The sequence below is a fragment of the Pongo pygmaeus genome, chromosome 9 (assembly GCF_028885625.2).
Source record: "Pongo pygmaeus isolate AG05252 chromosome 9, NHGRI_mPonPyg2-v2.0_pri, whole genome shotgun sequence".
In the NCBI taxonomy this organism is placed as follows: domain Eukaryota; kingdom Metazoa; phylum Chordata; class Mammalia; order Primates; family Hominidae; genus Pongo; species Pongo pygmaeus.
Window position 1 is genome coordinate 40,780,943 of NC_072382.2, and position 22,788 is coordinate 40,803,730.

Here is a 22,788-nt window from a genome sequence, read left to right on the forward strand (position 1 = left end):
AAACGTGGATCAATCTCATGGCTAGCTCTCTATATATCTAAAAACAGTAAAATGGGTAAGGCACAAAATAAGTTTCATGAAACAATACCATTGAAGTAATTTTGAAAAAGAACACTCAAATTAATACTGTGTATTTTTTTTGTAAACAAACACATATGCAAGTAAATATGTGGAAGAATTTATACGGATGAAAAGGGAGTGGATGCTTTTGGAATGGGTGAGTAATGGAATTAGCAGTGGTAAAAGAAGAAGAAAAAAATAGTGAAGAAATTACATGGATCAATGACAACAGTTTGCTTTGAATCCATGCATTCTATTAACTTTGTTCATTTGAGCTCCAAAATAAGATGGGGGGAGAAGTGTAAATAAAAACACAATAGAAGTTTTTTAAATCACTGGGTTGGAAATATGCCTTAACTCTTATGGTAGACACTCTCACTTCATCAGGAGACATGTATATAGGCGCAAAGTCGTTAAATAACAGAATTTCAGTCCTGGATGATACCCTTAGGGGTAAGGATTTCATTTTAAAGATGAAGGATATTTCACTACCAAATTTGAAGTACTTTCTGGAGATCAGTTTAGAGGTATATTACCTTTAAAAATATTTGTTCCAAAAGTCTTAGTCGTGGCTACCTTTTCTCTGAATAAATTGGTGTGGCCATAAAAACAGATTCATTTAAGGTCTTTTTTATTGACCTTAGTGGTACCTCAGAGAGTAGATACTCAATATATCCCAGTGCTAAATTATTCACTGTATTGAAATAATTATATGCTAAACAAGGCAATAATACAATAGCTTCTGCCAAATTTCTTCACAGGATTACAATCAGATATTATTGTATGGATCTGATAATCAAAGTCTCTGAATTTTTAAATAAAATGTTCTCAAGCACAATTTATTGAACCATCCAGTGTTCCTTATACAAATATATAAGTGATCAACTGTAATTGGAATTGATTGTTCAGAAAATCAGTTTTTTCCATCCCGATGAATCGATGTGAATTCTTTTATCAGATGATGAAAATCATCCTTTCCTTTTTAAACTTGGTTACTAAAAGGCTCAAAAGTAGGAGGCTCAAAAGTTTTCAGCTCAACTGTGCAGTAGCTTTTTTTTTTAACGCTGATTTCCTGGTATTTAAATTAATGTACACTCTTACATTATTCAGTTCTTGTTTTTCTATACTTGTAATAATGCTTTCATTGTATTAAAGCCTTTTACGGGACCTACTTAAGTGTTTTTATGGAAGTCTGTGAGGAACTGATTTCAAAGAGGCAACTGATAAATCATTTAGAAAAGCATTTATCTATAGTAATTTTCATCTCAGCTTGTGACTAACCTCAAACACAATAATGAAGGCCAATCTAGCAGCAAGGATATGCCAGTATTGTAAAGTAAACTCATAGGGTTTGGAACTCCAAGGGGGGCCTCTGTAGTCTCTGTACCTGAAATCCACAAAAACAAAGAGAATGACAAATAGAGATCAAAGAGTGGAGGCCCAAATTTTCTTGATTTGCCAAAATGCCAAAATAACAGTTTAAGTGTGCTCATTAACATGCATGGGGGAGTACATGGAATGGTGAAAGCAAGCAGGAAAGATAACTATTATAAGTACCTGCAATAACCAGATTTTCCCATACCAAGTTCACTCAGGTCAAAGAAGGATAGGCTATTGTTGACATATCCCTTTAAACAACTGGGAGAAAAGAAAAATATCATGTGATTCAAAGATTCATACATTTCTAGCCTAATTATTTTATTACAAATGCCAGGATTTTACACATGTATTATTCTTTCCATTCTAACGATAAACTTTTAGCCACCAAGCTCTTTTATTCCATTCCCTAACTCTCATAATTGTACCTTAATGAGACAGATTCCTGCCCTGCCATTTTCTCCCAATAATTCCTATCTTGCCTTTTCATCTGGTTTATGTTTATTAAGTAGTTACTACACACTCGATATTTTGCTAATTACTTTCTATGCATTAAAACTCTATAAAATATGTTTTATAAATATGCATGCACATACTATTCAATTATAATTAAGTAGTTAATAAACATTGCCTATTTTTTACTTAAATTATTAAACATATATATTTATTCAAGACCTATGATTTGCTGGAAAAATTATCGATGCTTGGTACTTAACAGTGAACAAAACAGGCAAAAACCCCTATCCCTGTGTAGCTTACATTCTAGCAGGGTGGGAGAGGGGAGAGATATGCATACAATAAACATAATTAATAAGTAAATTGTATAGAATGTTAAAATGCAATAAGTGCTATGAAAATAAAAATGAAGTAATTCTTCCAGATGGGATATTGTTAAGTCAGCATTCCTACGGTAACAAAAATCAAGTTTTTAAAGACACTGAAGATGTATGGAAACAAGAACTAGATGAATGAATGTTCCAGAGAGAGAAAAGTCCTTCCTAGGGAAATTGGCAATCACCTACTCTTTCCCTTTCCTGGAGGCATTCATTTGTCAAATCTGGGTGAATACTAAGAATTAGGTTCAGCAAGTCAGAGTGTCTCTACCAAGGGCAATAGAAACCAATGAGTTTTACCAATTGCATGGGGCTGGCATGACAGATTGGAAGGTACAGAAGCCTCAAATGCCTGGATGTTTTTCTCATGAGATATTTGCTAAGTTCTTGGGCAGCCTGGAAAGCTAGGGGTGGGAGTGAATTTGATTTTCAAAAGGCAGAATGAAATCTTCTAGAGTGTCACAGCACTTAAGAGAAAAAGGCCTTCTACAAATCCTGCTGCAAGAAGGAGGGGGCCTGCCACTAACACACAGCCTCTCAAAGTTTTGAGGCAGTGGGGGGCAGAAAGATAAGTTTAAATTTTCTATAGACCACAAATGAATCTCATGACCAAGTGGAGCTAATTTTCGCAATACAAGGTTTTTTCTATCATATAAAATCGCTCAGTGGAACTCACTACATTAACAGAACAAAAAGAAAATCATATGATCATATTAATAAATAAACAAATGTTTTATAAAATTCAACCGGAGACATAATAAACACTATTCAACAAACCAAAAATCTGGTAGGATCTTAATCTGATGAAGAATATCTACATAAATACATATAGCTAATATCATATTTAACCGTGAAATGCTTCATATGTTGAACACTTTCTCCTGAAGTCAGGGAGAAGACAAATATTTCTCTTGTAACTATTTCTATTCAACATTGTCTACACAAGTAGAAGAAAAAGACATAACTGGAATTAACATAAAGAAACAATATATAAATATGACTTTATTCACATATGGCATAGTTATGTATATAGGAAATATAAAATAATCTAAAAACCATCTGAATTAATGAGTGAATTTAGCAAGGTCACTAGATAGATACAAGGTCAATATAGAAAAATATTTCTATATACTAGCAGCAAACAAAAGAAAATAAAATTTAAATAAATACTGTTTATAGTGACATTATAAATACCAAATATCTGGGCATAAATCTAAAAATGCCATATAGCACCTCTACACTGGGATCTAAACACAAACAACCAAACCACATGTCTCAGAGAATTCAATAAATGCTTAAATAAATGGAGTCAGCATGTTTAAAGATTGGTTGTTAAAATGTCAATTCTCTCAAATTTTTAAAAAATGGTAACTGAGAAATTGAATCTAAAGTTTATATGTAAATATAAAGAATCTATATTAGCAACATCAACGCTGAAGAAGAAAATGTACAGAAGATTACAGCACATAATATTGACTTACTGTAAAGGTACAGTAATTAAGACACTGTGATCTTCATACAAGGAAAGGCAATAGACCAATGAAGAGGAGATAGTTCAAAAACTGATCCACAAATACACATTCACCTGATTTATGACAAAAATGGCACTGCAATCCTTGGTGAAATAACTGTCTTTTCAACAAATGGTGCTGGAGAAATTGGATGTTCTTAAAGAAAGTAATGTAAAGCTTTGACCAACTCACAACATAATAGATTAGGCTAAGGGAAATTGGAATTAGGGGGTTAAAATTTCACATAGAGTCCTTCGGGTAGACTTTTTTAGGAAGATAACACGAGGAAAGATTAGGAGTTGAAAGAGGCAGCCATGAGGGTATCTGGGGATGGACAATTTCAAGCAGAAAAAGCAGAATCCTTGGCATGTACTGGAGACTGTGAGAGGGCAGTGGCGGTAGAAACAAAGGGAGGGAGGGAAATAATGTTGGAAAACGAGTTCAGAGAAGAAGCTCCCTTTGTATGAATTTAAGGAGGATTTTGGCTCTTAGTTAGAGTGAAATAAGAAGACACTACTGTATTTTGAGCACATGAATTACATGAATGAACTTAGGTTTTAAGTAAGATTATTCAAGGATCCAGGTGAGAGATGATAGTGCCTTGAGCTAGGTGGTGGCAGTGGAAGTGGTATGAAAAGGGGATGTTTAGAAAGCAGGGTCAACATGTTTTCCAGTGGATTGTGTGGGGCGTGAAATAAAAAAGTATTCAAGGCTGATTGCCAAGGATCATGGCCTGAGCCACTATAAATATGAAATTGCTGTTAACTGAGATGGGCAAGACTGAAGGTTAAGCAGGATTGGATAAAATTTGGACTTTAAATTCGGGCATGGCAAGTTTTAGATGTTTATTAGACAGGTAAGAGGAGATGCCAAGTAGACAGTGGAATATTCAAGGCTAGAATTCAGGTGTGAGCGTAGATCGATCCATGAAACTGAATTAGATGGTCAAGGAAATAAATAGAAATACAGAAGATAATAAGTCCATAGATTGAGCCCTTGGGGAACTTCAAAACTAAAGCTGAGAGATGAGAACTAGCAGACATGATTTGGCAGGTGTGGCTGGTGGGGTAGCAGGAAAACCAAACTTATGTGGCTTTCTGAAAGTCAAGTGAATAAAGTATATTAAGAAGGGAATGATCAATTATCAAATGCTGCTGAGAGGCCAAATGATGTGAGAACTGGAGTTGACAAGTGGGTTTGACAATGTGAAAGTCATCATGACATCTCGACGGAGCCATGGGGCATACACGTTATCTAAGAGAGTTTAAAAGGGAAGAAGAGAAGGGGAATTGGAGAACATAGGAACAGAAAACTCTTTGGATGTAGTTTTTGTTATAAATGGGAGCAAAGACATAAAGATGTAACTGGAAGGCAGCCGAGACAAGGGAGGGCTTTATCTATTGACTAGAAGAATAAAAGCATGTTTCAATGTTAATGTGAAAAAGTAAGTAGAGGCAAAATACATAATGTATGAGAAAAAGGGGTGAATTACTAGAATGATGGTCTCAGTAGGGAAAGAGGAAGAGATCCAGGGCACAAGTGGAGGAATTTTGCCTTCAATATGGGAGCACAGATGGTTCTATTTCTAGGAACTTGGAGGAGGCAGGCTATATGGGACACATACTGTAGGTAGGAAGATGTGATAATAGACGTCTGTGGAAGATCTTTTCTAATTGATTCAATTTTTCTTAAGTAGGAAGCAAGATCAGGTCAGAGTGAGAAGAGAAAAGGAGGTTCAGAAGGCTTGAGGAGCAAGGAGAAGGTATGACAAACTTCTCTATAAAAGTAGACGGGCAAGTGGACTAGGAAAATAAAATACGTTTGTCAGGTCCACACAAAGTATGTGACACAAATTTAAAGTGAAACTAGTCAGTGTGGTTGTTCATTTTCCTTCATTCACATGCAGCTGCATGAGTGCAGTGCAGAGTAGACAAAGAGTCTGGAGAACCAACGATGTGATTCTGCAATTCCGTAACAAAGTGAATGGGGGCAAGGACCTGCGTATCCAAGGAAGTGGTTACGGTGATTGGGCAACTGGTTTGTAAGATGGTTAAGAATGGAAAAGAGGACATCAAAGGAAAGGGGGGGGCAAGAATGAGTTATTATGACCAATGCTTTAGAGATCCAGGTGAGTTCAAAGAATTGTTAAAATTAATTTTTACAACAACCTTAAAACATATGTATTTTATCTCCATCATAATGATTAAAGAATTGAAGTTTAAAGGGACTAAGTAACTTTCTCTAGGCCTATAATTCCAAAAACGTTTGGCCTCAGAACCCCTTTGCATTTAAAAAAATTATTGAGGATCTGAAGAAGCTTTTTTTCTTTTTTTCACAGAGATGTATCTATTGATATTTTAACATATTCGAAATTAAAGCTGAGAAGTTTAGAAGATGTCTATTACTTCATTTAAAAACAAAAATAATTTATATTAAGGTAAATTAATATAAATGACCTGTTTCTTAAAGAAAAATACCTATATTTTCCAAAAGAAAAACATAGTGAGAATGACATTACTTTAAATGTTTGCAAATCCCTTTAATGCCTGTTTTAACAGAAGACGGCTAGGTTCTCATATCTGGTTCTATATAAAATCTGTTGCAATATGTTGTTTTGGTTGAAGAATAAGTAGAAAATCTGGTCTCATATACTAAGACTATTTTAATAGTATTTGAAACAATTGTGGATATTTTTCATTGACATTCCATCAAAGCTCTACATGTGATACTTTCTAAGGTTTAGCTGCAATGTGGAATTTTAAACCATATCAATGACGTTTTCATTCTGTTACATTATTCATTCATGATTTTATAACATCAAATATGGGTTATTTGGAAAATATTCGTTCCTGGAACCATGCAGCTCTTCCAAATAATGACATATTTTTTACTATAGACCATGAAAAAACTCACAATTGTTAATATCACCATTTATTTCTATCAGAAAAAAATTATAAGCATTGGGAAGCTTTTAAGCTCAAAGTGGTAAATAAAAGTTATCCAAAATTATTAACTTCCACTTCAGTGCTTGAACTTTTTCAATGGCAATAAATATAGCAATTATTTTATTTGAAATGACAGGCTAGTAGTGAGCATTCTGTAAAAGACTGCTAAGTATCCAAGTCTGAATAATCATAGTTTGTCTGGCAATCATTACTTCATGTTGGAAAAAAGTTTGCTCAGTTTGTAACTCCAAAGATCACATGAGTATTTTTTTTTTCTTTGAGACCACCATTACACTTTGGCATTCAGCAGAAAGTGGTTTATGCACACTTCCTATTTTGTCACATAGAATATTTAAAAGGCATCTATTCAGTAGTGGAGATTTTATCAAATCAATAATTATTGCTGCTTCACTGAGGACACACTGAACTTCTTACTGAAATTTTTTATGTTGGCCAAATTATGGTGAGGAATACAATCACTAGTAATACTGTTTGGTGCCACTGCCTTTAGTTATGCAAAACTACCAGAAACTTTATTCAGCAATATTTTTAGATCACTAGGGAAAAGGTCAATATATGAAAAGGGCAAATGATATCTTAATTTCATTATAAAAATTGCATCGACTTCATGGACCCCTGAAGGAGATCTGCAGACCGCATGTTAAGAAGGACTGCCCTCTGAACCTAGATTCAAACACACATCTATCTGATTCTAAACCTTGAATTCTTAATTATAGAGCTATGCTGGCTTCATTCCATTCGTTGTCCATACTAGAACCAATAATTTATCATTTCACCTACTCTCTTGCCAATATCCTCCCCTCCCACTGCCATCTTGTTCTTCCGCCACCTTGCTCCGAAAATTTCCAATCTGAATGAATCTATCCCAATTTAGCTGCTAAGCATACATGGAAAATAAACAGGGTGCTCCTCTGAATGTGTGGTGTCAATGTAACATAAGCCCTCCACATCTTTGCTTGAAATTAGTCTATATTCCTAACCGATGAATATGGAGAAGATGTCGGGCGCTATCTACATGAAAGGCAGGCGCTATCTACATGAACGCAGAGTACTAGATACCCAGTCAATCTCATTTTCAGCTGCCACTAGGTGGCAGTGAAGACACTGGCAAATAGTGCTATGGAAGAGGGCTCCCTAACAAGCCCGTATATTTTAAATCCTTAACATCTGCTTCTAGATTATTTTGAATTAAGAAAAAACAGGATTTTTAAAATTACTAATACAAAATCCCTCTTACACTTAAATAGTGCTTTAGAGTTCATAAGATCTTATCTCAGACATCATTTCTTAATCATAAGGGCTATGAACATTTTTTTTTTTTTTTTTTGAGACGATATTTCGCCCTGTCGTCCAGGCTAGAGTGCAATAGCACGATCTTGGCTCACTGCAACCTCCGCCTCTCGGGTTCAAGCGATTCTCCTACCTCAGCCACCCGAGTAGCTGGGATTACAGGCGCCTGCCATCACGCCCAGCTAATTTTTGTATTTTTAGTAGAGACGGGGTTTCACCATGTTGGCCAGCCTGGTCTCGAATTCCTGACCTTGTGATCTGTCCACCTAGGCCTCCCAAAGTGCTGGGATTACAGGCGTGAGCCACCGCTCCCGGCCGAACATTTCTTATTATGAACCAACTAGGTCCAGATTAATGACATGCCTTTTACTAAAAAGCAGAATACAGGATAAGCATGTCTAAGTTTAGAACTACAGAAGTTTAATATTTACTCATTCTATATTGTTAAGGGCGGAAATAATTAAGAAAAGATTATCAAAAAAGTCAGATTCTATTGTTATATACCCTTAAAATGTGTACATGAATAGAATGCATCTGAAAAGATAGGTTCAAAATATTAGTAATATGTATTTCTGGAATGGAATTATAGTCTTGTTTTGTTTTTGCTAGGATTTTTATGGCTTTTTATTCTTCTGTATTTTCAATTATCTCTAAAATAAAGTAGACAATTTATTATAAAATTTAAAAAAAAGGCAAAGTTAGAACTCGAACCTAAAATGTCTGGCTTCAAGTTAAAATCCTTTGACAAGACCCCACGATATGCAATATATAAAGGAAATATCCATCCCTTTATCACCTATCTGAAAAAACTGAGACATTTATATCCAGAAAGGTATTTCATTGATCCGAGAAAACGTCAGTTCCTCAGCAGAGTTAACAGTGCATTTCCTCCTAGTCCAGGGCTCATCCTGTTGTGGCACATGTCCTGCATCCAGATCAGCTGCACACCCAAAGCTACTCCTGAAGGAAGTAGGAGAAGCAGCTTCTCCTGTCGCTTCTTCCACACCTAAGGCTGATCTCCAGCTACAGCTCTGTTTTATGTGCCTCCAACTCCTCTCTGTTCTTCAAATCCAATGCCCTCTTACATTTTTTCCCAATACCTTAAGTAAGGAAAGAGCTGAAAAAACCTGTATCACCTAAAGCAGTGGTTCTAAACTGGGTAACTTTGTCCCCCAGAGGAAATCTGGCAATGCCCAGAGATAATTATGGTTGCCACAACTTGGGGAATAGTGAGGTTACTATTGGTATCTACTAGGTGTTGACCAAGGGTGCTGCTAAACATCCTGCAATGTACAAGACAGCCCTCTGCCCTCCATGAAAAGACAGAATTACCTGATCTAAAACGTCAATAGTGCAGAGGCTGAGAAACTATGTTGCAAAGAGTGGATTTAAATTTTAAAAGAAAATACGTGGGAGACAGGATTTTTTGCATCCTTAAAACCCCTAGTTGTAAATTCCTTTTGAAAATCTCTAGTCATAGAGCTGACAGTTCCTTCAAGTTCTGCTTCTTGCCACAAACTAGCACTGCTCCATTCAGCAGTTTGATCAGTCAGTATAGGTTGCAATTTCCCCATCTATATGGTAAGAAGATTGCGTTCTTCTTACCATCTAGATGGGAAGAAGTTATTGTAAGATAACTTCTATTTACAGAATGTAACTTCTAAATGTATTTTTAATATTTTGATGTTTGTGATGCATTTCCAAGTAAAAACAGTAGACGGACTCTAAGATTATTTGCTATAACACTGTTGTCCTTTTTGCCTTGCTTGATTTCACCTAATAAACACATTATAAATGCAATGCTTAGAAACACCACCCTTAATGGTCACAGAACAAAACTTCCCAGTAAGATCCTATTTTAATTACAAATGTAAAACATATCAGGAGAATGTTTAAATTTAAACCTTACTTTTCACTTGGTTCTACATGATTTGCACAGGGGCCATATTTGTATTCATAAACAAAACGTGGGATGTAATCAGAAGTAATAGCAATTACAAATGCATTGGTGATCACAGCCAATATACCAATTCCTTCGAGAATTCCAAGCCAGATACCTGGTAAGAGAAAGATTAATCATCGTGAACAAAAATGAAGAAAATGAAAACCCTGTAATTAATCTCATTTTGGAAATAATGTTTTACTTATGTTGGGACCACAGCTCTGTCCACTATGTGCTTCCTTAGTATACTGTCTCAATACAGACATTATAGCTATTGAATACACTTTTTCCACAAAGAGAAGATAGATCTCATCTAGAAAGATTTAAAAATTGAAATGCCATTAGGACTAGGTTCATGTCTGCAACAATGAGACATGGCACAGGTGCACAGGTGCACAAGATATTTCAAAGTCTAATTTACAGAACTTGCTGAGGCAATAAAAATAGTACATAAGAAACTTCAAGTTCTGCATGGTTATGCACACTGTGAAATATCTGCATTCACTCTGGAGTTTGTCTTTATCTTTGTCAAATGTCTTTTTAAAGTAAAAATACAAAAAAAGCAAAACTAGTCTGGTGGTAAGACCTGAAAAGTTCTAGTAGACATTTTTTACTTCCTAGGAGGTCAATCTGGCGTCATGAAAATACATACACACAAAAAGCTTTTGAAGATGTATAGTATATAGAACTACTATACTATTCATTATAGTCAAAACTAATGTTTTCAGTGGGATTAAACTTAGTTTTAAAAATATGTATGAGAAAAAAATATCCTGGAAACAATGCTCTACAGCACTCAAGGTGATAAACTTTCTTTCCTCCCACACTCGGCATTTCAAAATTTTTATAATGTGCTACATTGATTTGTAATTAAAAATAATAATTTAAAAACATGTTAAAGTTTACTTGATGAGGAGATCATAAGACAAGAAACCGATAAAAATCATATTTGAGTACCTTAAAATTAAACATTTATTTTTACAAAAGTCACAATATTTAGGCAAAAGAAAATACTTTGGGAGAAACTATTTGGTTTACAAAAACCGACAAAGGGTTAACATGCCTAATATACAAAAAGATCCTAAAATGTTAATAAGATAAACCTAGAGAAAAATAGACAATAAAATGAGCAATTTGCTTTCTGAACTAAAATAACTGATAAAAAGAAGTTTAAATCACTAATATTCAGAGAAATGGCACTCAAAAATAAGATTTAAAAAAATCCAATAGATTGACAAAGATTTGAAAGTCTTACAAAATCTAATGCTATTTAGGGATTGTGGAAACAGAAACTCCTTTACAGTGTGGCTGAAAGTATGACTTGTTACAACATTTTTGGTAATTAATCTGATACATCTTAAAATTAAAATATGCATACATTTTAATCCTACGTATTGGGATCTATACTACAGATACACTTTATGCAAACACATATATAAATATATGATATGTACTACATATGTAATAACTATGTACATATTTATATTTATAGCTATGACTATGTTTATTCCTGCTTATAGTGGGAAATAAGTAAATGGTTATAAAATTTATGGTGTATCAGTATTATGAATATTACTATTCTATTAAAATAAATGAGATGAATATGTTTTGAGCCGGAGAATGTTCATGAAGGAAAAACAATGCAGAATTCTACATATGTGTACAAATATATTTTTTGTATATTTCTATGAGCAAGAAAAACAATGGCAAAGGATACATGCCAAGTTGATAGCACTGATTCTCTGAGGTAGAGGAGAAATATAAAGGTGAAAGATTACTAACTGTTTTCTTTATACACTTTCGTGTTGTCTGGCTTGAGCAAAGTAAAATCCAGTAGTTTAGAAAACACTTACCTATCTATGGGAAGGTATAGTAAATGCTAACTAAAGGTGAAATGGAAGTTTTTTAAAATTTATTTTCTAGATTTTCTTTAATGTGTTTATATTATTTTTATTTAATTTTAGGTTCCGGGGTATATGTGCAGGATGTGCAGTTTTGTTACAGAGGTAAACGTGTGCCATGGTGATTTGCTGCATCTATCAACCCATTATCTAGGTATTAAACCCAGCATGCATTAGCTATTTTTCCTGATGCTCTCCCTCCCTCTGCCCCGCAAAGAGGCCCCAGTGTGTGTTGTTCCCCTCCTGTGTCTATATCGTTTAAATAATGAAATCAATAACATCACCAAATTTAAAGGACAGCAATAATTTTAGTTGCTTAAAATATGGGAACTCAAATTGCATTGTATTCAATCTTTTGAATAAGTATATTTTAAATAAACTTTGGTGACAGTATAATATATAAATGGGTAAAATTAATTAAAAGGATAACCTTGCAGTATTAGCCAGAAAATCTCCCCTCCCAAAAAAAGACATGTGGAGCTGCTTTCCAATATAGTTGGATTTTTTATTTAAAAACTATAGTTTATTAAAGCAGTATACGTAACAAGTAGTTCAATGGGAAAAGTGGATTATATAAATATAATTAAATTTATAGAGAATGTAGTATAAAATAATAGAAACAAGTTCAAAAATTGAATTATTTAATAAATGGTTTTGGAAAAATTGATTAAGCATTGGGGAAAAAATCCTGGACATCAATTTTATCAACAACATATTCCAGATAAATCAACAATTTAAATGAACAACAATTAAATGCATCAACAATTTAAATGAAATAATAAAATGACAGCAAACAACAAGCAAATAAACAAAACAGAACAGACATATCTAAATAATGAAACAACAATAAATACAACAGGTGAAAAATCATTAGTTCTAAAGTACCTTTTTAAGAATGTCAAAAATAATAACAACTATGAGGGATACATGTCAATTGGATTACATATACAATTTAAAACCTTATCCAAAATAAAGTGAAAAAATTGAAAACCAGCATCTCTGTTTTTATATATATATATATATACACACACACATATATTTATACACACAGTTATAGTATGTATATATGGTATATGTGTGTGTGTGTGTGTGTGTGATTAGTATTCCCAATAAATATAGGGCCAGATTACCAAACAGATACAATGGCCAAATGACCAAAGAACATAAACACAATTAGCAAAGAAGGAATACAAATATACTTAATCTCACAGTTAGAAAAATGCTAGTAAATAGAACAATAAATTTTTTCCTCTTCAGATTCTCGAGGATAGAACAACAATCCAAAAATCCTTTTTACATTTGGAGTTGTTGCAGAAATAGAGAAATGTACTTATGATGAGAGTGTAAATTGGCACAACATTTCTGGAGGACATGCTGCCAAATTACATATCAAAAATTTAGATGTGTATGCTCTTTGAACAGGGGCTCCAGTCTAGAAATGTATCCTGAGGAAATAATCTGGCAAAGTATATATGAATATGGTCACTTCAGTGTTGTTTATAATAGCAAAGTACTGAAGCAAGCTAAACATCTCTGGCTAAAGTATTATTTTTAAAAAATGTCATATACATATCATAGAAATTTGTGCAGGAATTATACAGAATGAGGCAGAGCTGTGTCTATTAACATGGAAAGGTATATATGAAATCCGTTTTAGTTATGACCAAGTTTATGAAATAGCATATTGAATGTAAACTTAATCTCAACTAAATTAATGTTCCTTTTATTATTTTCATAACAAAATGTTAAGTTTTGTTACGGTTGGAAGGGTGTTCTCACAATAGAAAACCACATGGTGCTAAGTAGGACCAACTTACGTTGTCTTAGTGCCTTTATGCTGCTATAATAAAATACCTGAGACTGGGTAATTTATAGTGAACAGAAGTTCCTGGCTGTTTTGGAGGCTAGGAAGTCCTAGATAAATGCACCAGCAGGTTCAATATCTGGAGATGGCCTTGCTTCCAGCTTCCAAAATGGCACCTTGCTGCTGTATCCTCTGGAGGGGACAAACGCTGTGTCCTCACATAGCAGAAGGTAGGAAAGTGAAAAGGGGATGAATGCTGTGTCCTCACACCACGGGGAAGTGGAAGAGAATGAAGTCACTCCCTCAAGCTATTTTTTGTAAGAGTCCTAATCCCATTCATGAGGGATCATGGCTTAATCACTTCTTTTTTTTTTTTTTTTTTTGAGACGGAGTTTCACTCTTGTTGCCCAGGCTGCAACCTCTGCCTCCCGTGTAAAAACGATTCTCCTGTCTCAGCCTCCCGAGTAGCTGGGGTTACAGGCACCCACCACCACGCCCGGCTAATTTTGTATTTTTAGTAGAGACAGGGTTTCTCCATGTTGGTCAGGCTGGTCTCGAATTCCTGACCTCAGGTGAACTGCCCACCTCAGCCTCCCAAAGTGCTGGGATTACAGGAGTGAGCCACCACGCCCGGCCGGCTTAATCACTTCTTAAAGGCCTCTTAATACTTTGACACTGGCAATTAAGTTTCAACATATGAATCTTGGGGCACACTCAAACCAAAGCACACCTATTGGTGTTAGCAGCGTAAAAATCGTTTAACTTCCGAATCTTACCTATGTCAGTTGCTCGGGCTGGCAAAGGCCTCCGCCATTGAGTGACAAATTTGTATGCATCCAGCCTGATTTCAATGATATTGTTTAACAAAGCCAAAAGAGGGGCTAGAGGAAAAGCCGCAACAAAGATGGTGGTAAAACCAAATTGCAAAACTGCAAAAGAAGAACATTAGGAAATTACTATATAAACTTTCTTTGTGACAAATTAGGTGCTTTATATAAATTGCTTTTGATGCTTTCAACATCCTTACAAAGTAGATATGTTTATCTCATTTTACAGTTAGGACAACTTTGTTTCGTATATGTTAACTAAACTTGCTAAAGGGTAGATAGCTAGAAAATGTTGAAACCTTTATTCAAATTAAGTTCTGAATGTATTGAAAGTCTATGGGCTTTCCACCTCTATATAATGCAGCATGAAGGAGAGAAAAAGAAGAAGAAATAGAGTGAAGATGGGAGACAAAACAGAGGAGGAGGAGAAGGAGGAGGAAGAAGAAGAAAGAAGAAGAAGGAGAAGGAGGAGGAGGAGGAAAAAGAAGAAGAGAAAGAAGAGGAGGAAGAAGGCGGAGGAGTTAAGATTCAGAAGTTAAGATTCAGACGGAGTCTGTGCAAAGGTTTATTGTGAAAAATAATTATTGCTTTACGTGAGTAGAATGGTAGGTTTCTTAACATAGAAACTGGTTCAGCTGGCCGGGCGTGGTGGCTCAGGCCTGTAATCCCAGCACTTTGGGAGGCCGAGGTGAGCAGATCACCTGAGGTCAGGAGTTTGAGACTAGCCTGGCCAACATGGTGAAACTCCATCTCTACCAAAAAATGCAAAAATTAGCCGGGCATGGTGATGTGCACCTGTAATCCCGGCTACTCGAGGAGGCTGAGGCAGGAGAATCGCTTGAACCCAGGAGGTGGAGGTTGCAGTGAGCTGAGATCATGCCACCGCACTCCAGCCTGGTTGACAGAACAAGACACTGTTTCAAAAAAAAAAAAAGAAAAGAAAGAAAGAAAAAAGAAAAGAAATTGGTTCAGCATTATTTTGTTTGCTTCAAATATTTGCTCATAAAATAGGTGTTCCACTGTGAGAAAAACTTTCATTTTGGTCAATGCATGGCTCTCAGAGAATAAAACATGTGAATCTGCCAAGAGTTAGTATCTCTAGCTCCTTGAGATGAAGGTGCAGATGTGTTTTAGAATGCTTAGGGTTGGAAAGGAAAGAGATAATTTTCTCTGTTGAACCAAAGCTTGTGTGAAGTAGAAAAATTGTATCAAGAAGGCCAAATAGTCCTGCAGATTTTTTTTTCCTTACCCATTTCTAAGTACTCATCCATCAGTCCATGAAGGTTCATGGGCTGCAGATTCCAATCATTTTCCCACTGAGGTATGGAAGCATCATGTATTCCCCGCTTGATTTTATGTCGTGACCACCAGTTCTGGATCAACCTACATCACAGAGCAGACCAAGGACTTTTGAGCTCTGATTCAAGCATCCGGTTAACAATGTATAGTGAATTAAGAAATGAGTAAAACCAATTCCAGCTCCTCGGAATTGGAGGTATTTGGTTTTGCCTTTTATAAAAGTTTTTTTATAAAGTTAAAAAAAATTTTGAAAGCTTAAATATCTTAAAGAATTTTTTAAAAATCTTTTGAAAAACTTTAGCATAGGAGAGTAGGCCGCAGCCTTCCAGAACTCTCCTAGGTCCTATAAATATCTACATATTTAGGAATTCATGCTCTATACACTAAAATGATCCTTGACATTGATTAAACAAATATTCATTTCTATGATTCCTTCCCCTCTCCCCACCTATAGAAATACTTAAACTTCTATGTTGCCTGCTGTGATTAGGTCTGACCCTTTCATTGCTCATAACCTAAAATCTTCAGAGCTATACTCTCTGAACAGGAAAAAAAATCATATTTCACATAAACTAATTGACCCTTGGGTAGGATTTCAAAAGATCTAAGTTCTAGTTCCCATCCTGCAATGCATTAGCCATGTGATTTTTAGCAAGTCACTTCACCTCTCTGAGTTTAGAAATATGAGGAGTCTAAGTGTTAGTGATTATTATATTCTGCTATTGTAGTGAACAATAATTACTAGGCAATAAGTCTGTGTCCGTGAGTCCATTTCTCACACCTGGAAAGGAAGTAACAATACTGTTTTCTTAGCCCAAGTACAATCTTGGAATTATGTGACTCGGAAATATCCTGGTATGCACATATTGTGGCCTTCTGGGTAATGAATTATTTAAGAGTTCAATGAAAATTACCTCCAGGACAAGGTGAATTTTACAGGACTCGGTGAACAGTACCCAACTCTCAATTTTAATCATGGAACCTAAGTGGCAGTTGGAGGAGCAACCAGAGAACAAACGTCAGGCAGTGGAGGTTGCCTCCAGAGCCTCATGAAGGTGAAAAAGGGGCTGGAGGTGAGAGTTGAGGTGATCTGCTTGTTTCTATTATATGTATTTAGGTTCTGTTTAAAGTTTTGCTTGAAGAAAGACAATTGTGGTTTACAAGAGTTTTGCTTTAATGGCTGGTCTACTCCCGCTCAATTTTCTTTAACAAAGCCTTTGCCCAGATATCGGGAAGGGTAGGATGTGCCATGATGCCCTTAGGATTTGATACATGTGATCCAGACTGACCCCTAGCGCAAGGCCATAATGAAAATGTTCTGTCTAAAGTGCACCAGATGTAGCAGTCCATGAGTAGTGATAATAAAAAGAAACAACTTTTTTATACTGCAATGACCCCTACATCATCTTGTTGATACTTATGGAGTACTCACAGCATGTTACATTCTGTGCTAAGCACTTGACACCTAATTCCTGTTTCTTTCAAACAATGTTTCCTAAACCCAGTTTTAAAGAAGTGACCCAAGAATAGGAAGGAACACCACAAATGAACTGGGCTCCCCAGTCCTCCATCCTCTATTCTCTCTTTGTTTAGGAGAGATTTGCTTAAATTTGTTTTGAATATTAAGTCTGTATAAAACTCTCTTCACAAAAAGGTTCTGTCGTTTACGATGAAGGTTTAAAAAGCACTGGGTCATCTCAGTTAATCTTCATAAATACCCTATTTTATAAATGGACTAAAAAAGCCTTAGAGATGTCAAGGAAATATTAAGCAAATTTAGCAAGGAAGAGAGAAGGAATTTAAACTAGGTCTGGGTAATTCCACAGCCTATGCTCTAAGGCTGCCTGTAAATTAACACAATACTTTATAGCAGATTGCAGGGTTAATATCACTTCTACAACCCCAAGGTCTTTGTTCAAGAATGTTCTGATAAAATATGTACCACCACAAGAAAAAAAATAAGACTATAATTTGATATATAACCCCAAGCTACTTACTTCATCAACCAACTAACCAGTTCTTCCCCAATAGTCAGGAAATTATTCAAATTGGCATGTTTTTAGTTGATTAGACTCAAAGCTTCAATATTACATTGTTTTAAATACCCAGTATTTTGCCAAATTTTAAAGGAAAGTGTATTTTAATGTATGTGAAAGTGAGCATTCAGCACCTCTGTAAGCATTTCACAGGCAGCTAAAACATCTAAAATAATGAAAATAGAATGCTATTGTTTTGATGTTAGTACAATCAGCTCTGTTCTAACATTTTTTTCTTAGTTGTAACAAAGAGTACAAAGCTTCTCATCCAGGATTTGATCTTTGCTTTATTCTTTTGGAAGGAATGAAGGCTGTCTTTATTAAACAACAAACTTGGTCTGCTGGTAGTGAAAGAAACACCTTAGAAAATTATTTTTATATATACAACCTGTAATGTCAATCATGTTTTCAAACTAGTAACAAGTGTCTTAATGCATTAAACAAGTTACTCTACATTCATTATTCTGTTTAACCCTTACAGCTGTTCTCAAGGTAGATATATTGTTGATACATTCTTCGTGAAAACAGGCTCTTAATTTACACATGGGCAGACATTTAGTAAGGAGCAGAACAGGAATTGAGCCATCATTTGTCTGATTACCAAGACCAAATTCTTAAGCACTACTCATGCCACCTCTAGCTTTCCTCTTTGTGACTAGACATAAGGCAAGTTTGAAAATAATGTGCTCACGGGTATCCCAGTTCCATGAAGTTGTTCCATATTTGCTTCAAAAACATGATGACACCCATCTGGAGGCAGAGGTCTATCAAACAGCCACTAGGATGACACTGAAATAGAACATAAGAGCAATAATGATATTGGTCTTCTTCCCAGTAGGCTCAGACATGCCCACCTTTAAATCGTACAGCAAATTTTAAAGCTGGGTCACACCATCTCGTGCATAAAGAAAATAAAAACAAGAAAGAAACAGCATGTATTAGGGCACTTGATGAGGGAATTCTTCAGTAATTATAATGAAATATCAATCAAAATTATAATAGCAATAACAACAAATCTAACTTTTAGTGAGTACTTACTATCTGCCAAGCTCTGTGTTAGGCATGATCACATTTAATGAATGCTATGGAATATTATATATCCATTAACAATCAGGTAATAGAAAATAGTTAATTCTATGGCATAATGTTTATAATATATTGTTTTTAATAACCTTTTTATTTCAGAATAAGTTTAGATGTACAGACAACTTGCAAAGATAGTACAGAGTTCCCATACACTCCTTACACAGTTCTAGCTGTCGCTCCATACATTACCATGGTATATTTGACAAAGCTAAGAAAATGATATTAGTACATTACAATTAGCTAAACGCAAAGCTCTCTTTGGATTTCACCAGTTTTCCTCTCTCTGCTCCAGGATCCAACCCCACATACCCGATGGTATTTATTTTTCCTATCTCCCCAGTCTCCTCTGGTCTGAACAGCTTCTCAGTTTTTCATAACTTTAAATGTTTTTAAGATTGCTGGATGTGTACCCTGTGGAATGTCCCACAATCTAAGTTTGTCTAATGGTTTTTCTTATGTTTAGACCAGGGTTATGTGTTTTGGAGAGACCAATCACAAAGGTGAAGTGCTATTTTCCTCACATCGTATCAGGGATACATGAGAAGCACATGACATCACTGGTGATGTTAATTGGTTAATGTAGTGTTTTCCAATTTTTTTTCCACTGGAAAGCTGCTCATTTTTCCCTTTTTCTGTGGTATTTTTTAGAAGGGAGCCACTAAGTCTAGCCCATTCTCAAGATGGTGGGGAGGTGTTGAACTCTACCTCCTGGAGACGAAGTATCTACATATATTATAATGTATTTTTAAGTGATAAACGCAACGCCACAAAAATAATCCATCAGTATGATCCTATTCTTTCGTCTGTGCTTTTCTGCTTTTTTAGATTTTAAATAAGTTAGTATTAGAGACCCATACAAACAAAAACGTGATTTCAACGAAAATCACAACCAATGTGTTTTACTTGAAAACTTTGCAGTATTCAAGATAGTTGGGTGGGAAGGTGTGGGTCTGTTTCTTTAGAAATGGGTACATGTCCTGCTCATAAGGAAGACAGTCTTCTTTATGGCTTTGATCCACAGTTTCTATTTCTATCAAATTGGTACTAGTGGAACTTCAAAGAGAACAAATAACTAAGATACAAAGAGCCTGCTTTTCCTGTTCCAGCCCAGTAATTTAAGACTCCCTAATCTGAGCCTGAGAGAGGATTTGCAAATGGTCATGCTTACTGCATGAAGAGGTCTAAATTCTCCCATCCAAGCAAACCTCTTTTTCTAGGATGAATTTAGGATTTCCTGAACTCTCCCAAATATATCTGATAAACGGGTTCACTGGAATGACTGAGGCAGAGTAATTATTAAGCTGTGGGGGCAAATCACAGATCACAGCTACAAGCTGAAGCTCTTCATTTTTGTAGAGACTCAGAGGCAAGCTGACTTGCCCAAGGCCATGCAGTGTTGACTGGTGCTGTGGAAATGAAAGCCTTGTCCCCAGTTCCCTAATCCACTGCTCTTTTATATTATACTAAGGATGAATTCCATTTACCAATGTGTTTGCTGCCTTGAAGTGTGGGTTTAACACAAACATATTATTTTGTGGGATGCGAAAAAGAAGATGATCATAGGATCATGTGATTGGTTCGCTACCCACAAAGGATAGGCCAAAGTGGGGTGGCTGGAATACAGGCCATTTGTAATTTTGTTGAAATTAAGCCTTGATGACTTTATGATTTATAAGGAAGAGAAGGGGGTCCAATAGTTTTTGTGGGTTTGTCCATTCACATAATGGTAGCCTTGCACTAAAGCCAGTCTATCAAAACTCTAAATTTCATTTGGTAGAAAAAGCCCATACTTAGAATGTGTAAAAAGGGCATGAGTAAGTGTGCAGAAGACACAGGCATTCATTCCAATTGCACACTCAAAATCATATGACCCTGGACAAGCCAAACTAGATGCTGTCGTGTATTTTTCTCTTACTCCTTGTGAGAACCCAGCATGGTAGTTGTTGGTATCTTCACTCTGTAGATGATAAAGCTAAGTGACAGAAAGAACTATCAGACTCCAATACCCAGGTTCCTTCACTTACTTTAGTATGCTTACTCTAAATCCAACATGGAAGTGTGAGCCAGCAATCACACAGCAATTTCTCAGCAAAATAAATTTTCATTATGTCTTTGATTATACCTACACGCCATCCAACTCATGGCTGGAAAGCACAGTGTTCAGAGCACAGACTCTGAAGCTACACTGAAAAGATTTAAATCATAACTTCATCAGTGTGTATGTTTGTACAATTGTAGGGAAATTACATTTGCAATTGCAGGCACTGCACATCTGTGACTTTGTTTCCTGATCTGTAAAATGGATATAATAATAGAACTGTGAGGATTAAATGCATTAATATACAGACAGCACTTAGAAACAATTGCTGGGATACATTAGCATGTAGTGAGCCCTCAATAAATCTTAGCTATTATTAAAAACTTTTTTATATTGATTTCATATAAAATATTAATGTGAGATATTATATAGTTGTAGTAAAAGATTCACAAGTCTAGCTTAGCCAGTTCACAAATATCCTAAAACAAACTATAGCACTTTTTAAATTTTGTAATTATGGCTATCATTAATTATAACTATTATTTTACATACACAATCTAATTTAATATACCAATCACCAGTATTACTGGGATAGCTATTCTTTATTTTTTCTGTTGTTTAGGGACACAGTCTTGGTCTCTCACCCAAGCTGGAGTGCAGTGGTACGATCATGGCTCAATGCATCCTCGAACTCCTGGGCTCAAGGGATCTTCCCACCTCAGCTTCCTGAGTAGTTGGGACTAGAAGCATGTGCCACCACACCCGGCTAATTTTTAAATTTTTTAAATAAAGACAGGGTCTCATCATTTTGCCCAGGCTGGTCTCAAACTCTTGGCCTCAAGCAATCCTCCTGCCTTGGCCTCCTAAAGTGTTGGGACTACAGGTGTGAGCCACAGGGCCAGGCAAGATAGCTGTTCTTATCACCAATTTACAAAAGAAGAAACTGAGATTTATAGATGTTAAATCATGCATCTGGGTGGGAAGGATCAGAATATAGACTGTCAGTCTCCAAAGATAAAATGTTTGTTATGTTTTATTGCTATGCCCTCTTCTTCAAGGCTATGAACAGAAATATAAAATGTTCAAGAAAAATATGAAAAACATTATCCATCTCATTAATAATTATAGAAACTAAAATCATTAGCTATTAGATTGGTAAAAGTGAAAATTCTACCATTGGCTAAATACTAAAGAAGCAGGCTCATACAGTCTAGGTAGGGGTGGCATTTGGAGGCCCATTTCTCAGTCTCAGTGAAAATATACAATATGCTTATCCTGTAACCCAGCAATACTACTCCTGGGCAGTCTTTCCATATAACATACATATTGTAAATCAATAAAGAAATACGAGTCTTAGGCAGGTACTTTTATATAATTACATGTTGGTGTTTCCAGTATGATGTCTTTTGGACTAAAAGGAAACCTAACATATTTAAAAGTTTGAAAATTTACCTAATGAATAATAATAATTTCCAAAAAAAAAAAAGGAAAATTACTGGAGCTAAATTCCTGGGGTCTGTAAATAAAAGAAATTGATGTGATTAAAAAAATAAAGAGAGCTGAGGTGAGAATCTTGGGGTTTAACTTTTCAGTTCACCCCCTTTTTTGAAAAGATGTAGTTGCTTCCTTTCTGAACAATGTGTCATCTTCAATATCCATAAACTTCCCTGAACTTCTCCTTTCTTCAGCTCCCTTCCTCCCACAGTAACTGGCCCATAACCATGCCCATTCCTGCACTCACACTCCCAAAGTTACTTACTTCCTCCAGTCTCCACCGGTCAAAAAGTTTATTGTATTTTCCTGGGTGGCCTACGAATC

At 35.6% G+C, this 22,788-nt stretch overlaps 1 protein-coding gene across 1 annotated transcript in view; it reads right to left on the reverse strand.

The window, feature by feature from the left end:
* The window catches only part of ANO3 (anoctamin 3), a 327,529-nt gene that overhangs the window by 5,485 nt on the left and 299,256 nt on the right, over positions 1-22,788 (reverse strand). Inside the window, exons 20-26 of the mRNA XM_054440329.2 lie at positions 22,730-22,787; positions 18,538-18,635; positions 15,761-15,894; positions 14,461-14,613; positions 9,947-10,094; positions 1,618-1,698; positions 1,342-1,447 (exon numbers count right to left, since the gene is read on the reverse strand). Coding sequence (XP_054296304.1) covers positions 1,342-1,447; positions 1,618-1,698; positions 9,947-10,094; positions 14,461-14,613; positions 15,761-15,894; positions 18,538-18,635; positions 22,730-22,787 — 778 coding nt within the window. The remainder of the gene's footprint in view (positions 1-1,341; positions 1,448-1,617; positions 1,699-9,946; positions 10,095-14,460; positions 14,614-15,760; positions 15,895-18,537; positions 18,636-22,729; position 22,788) is intronic.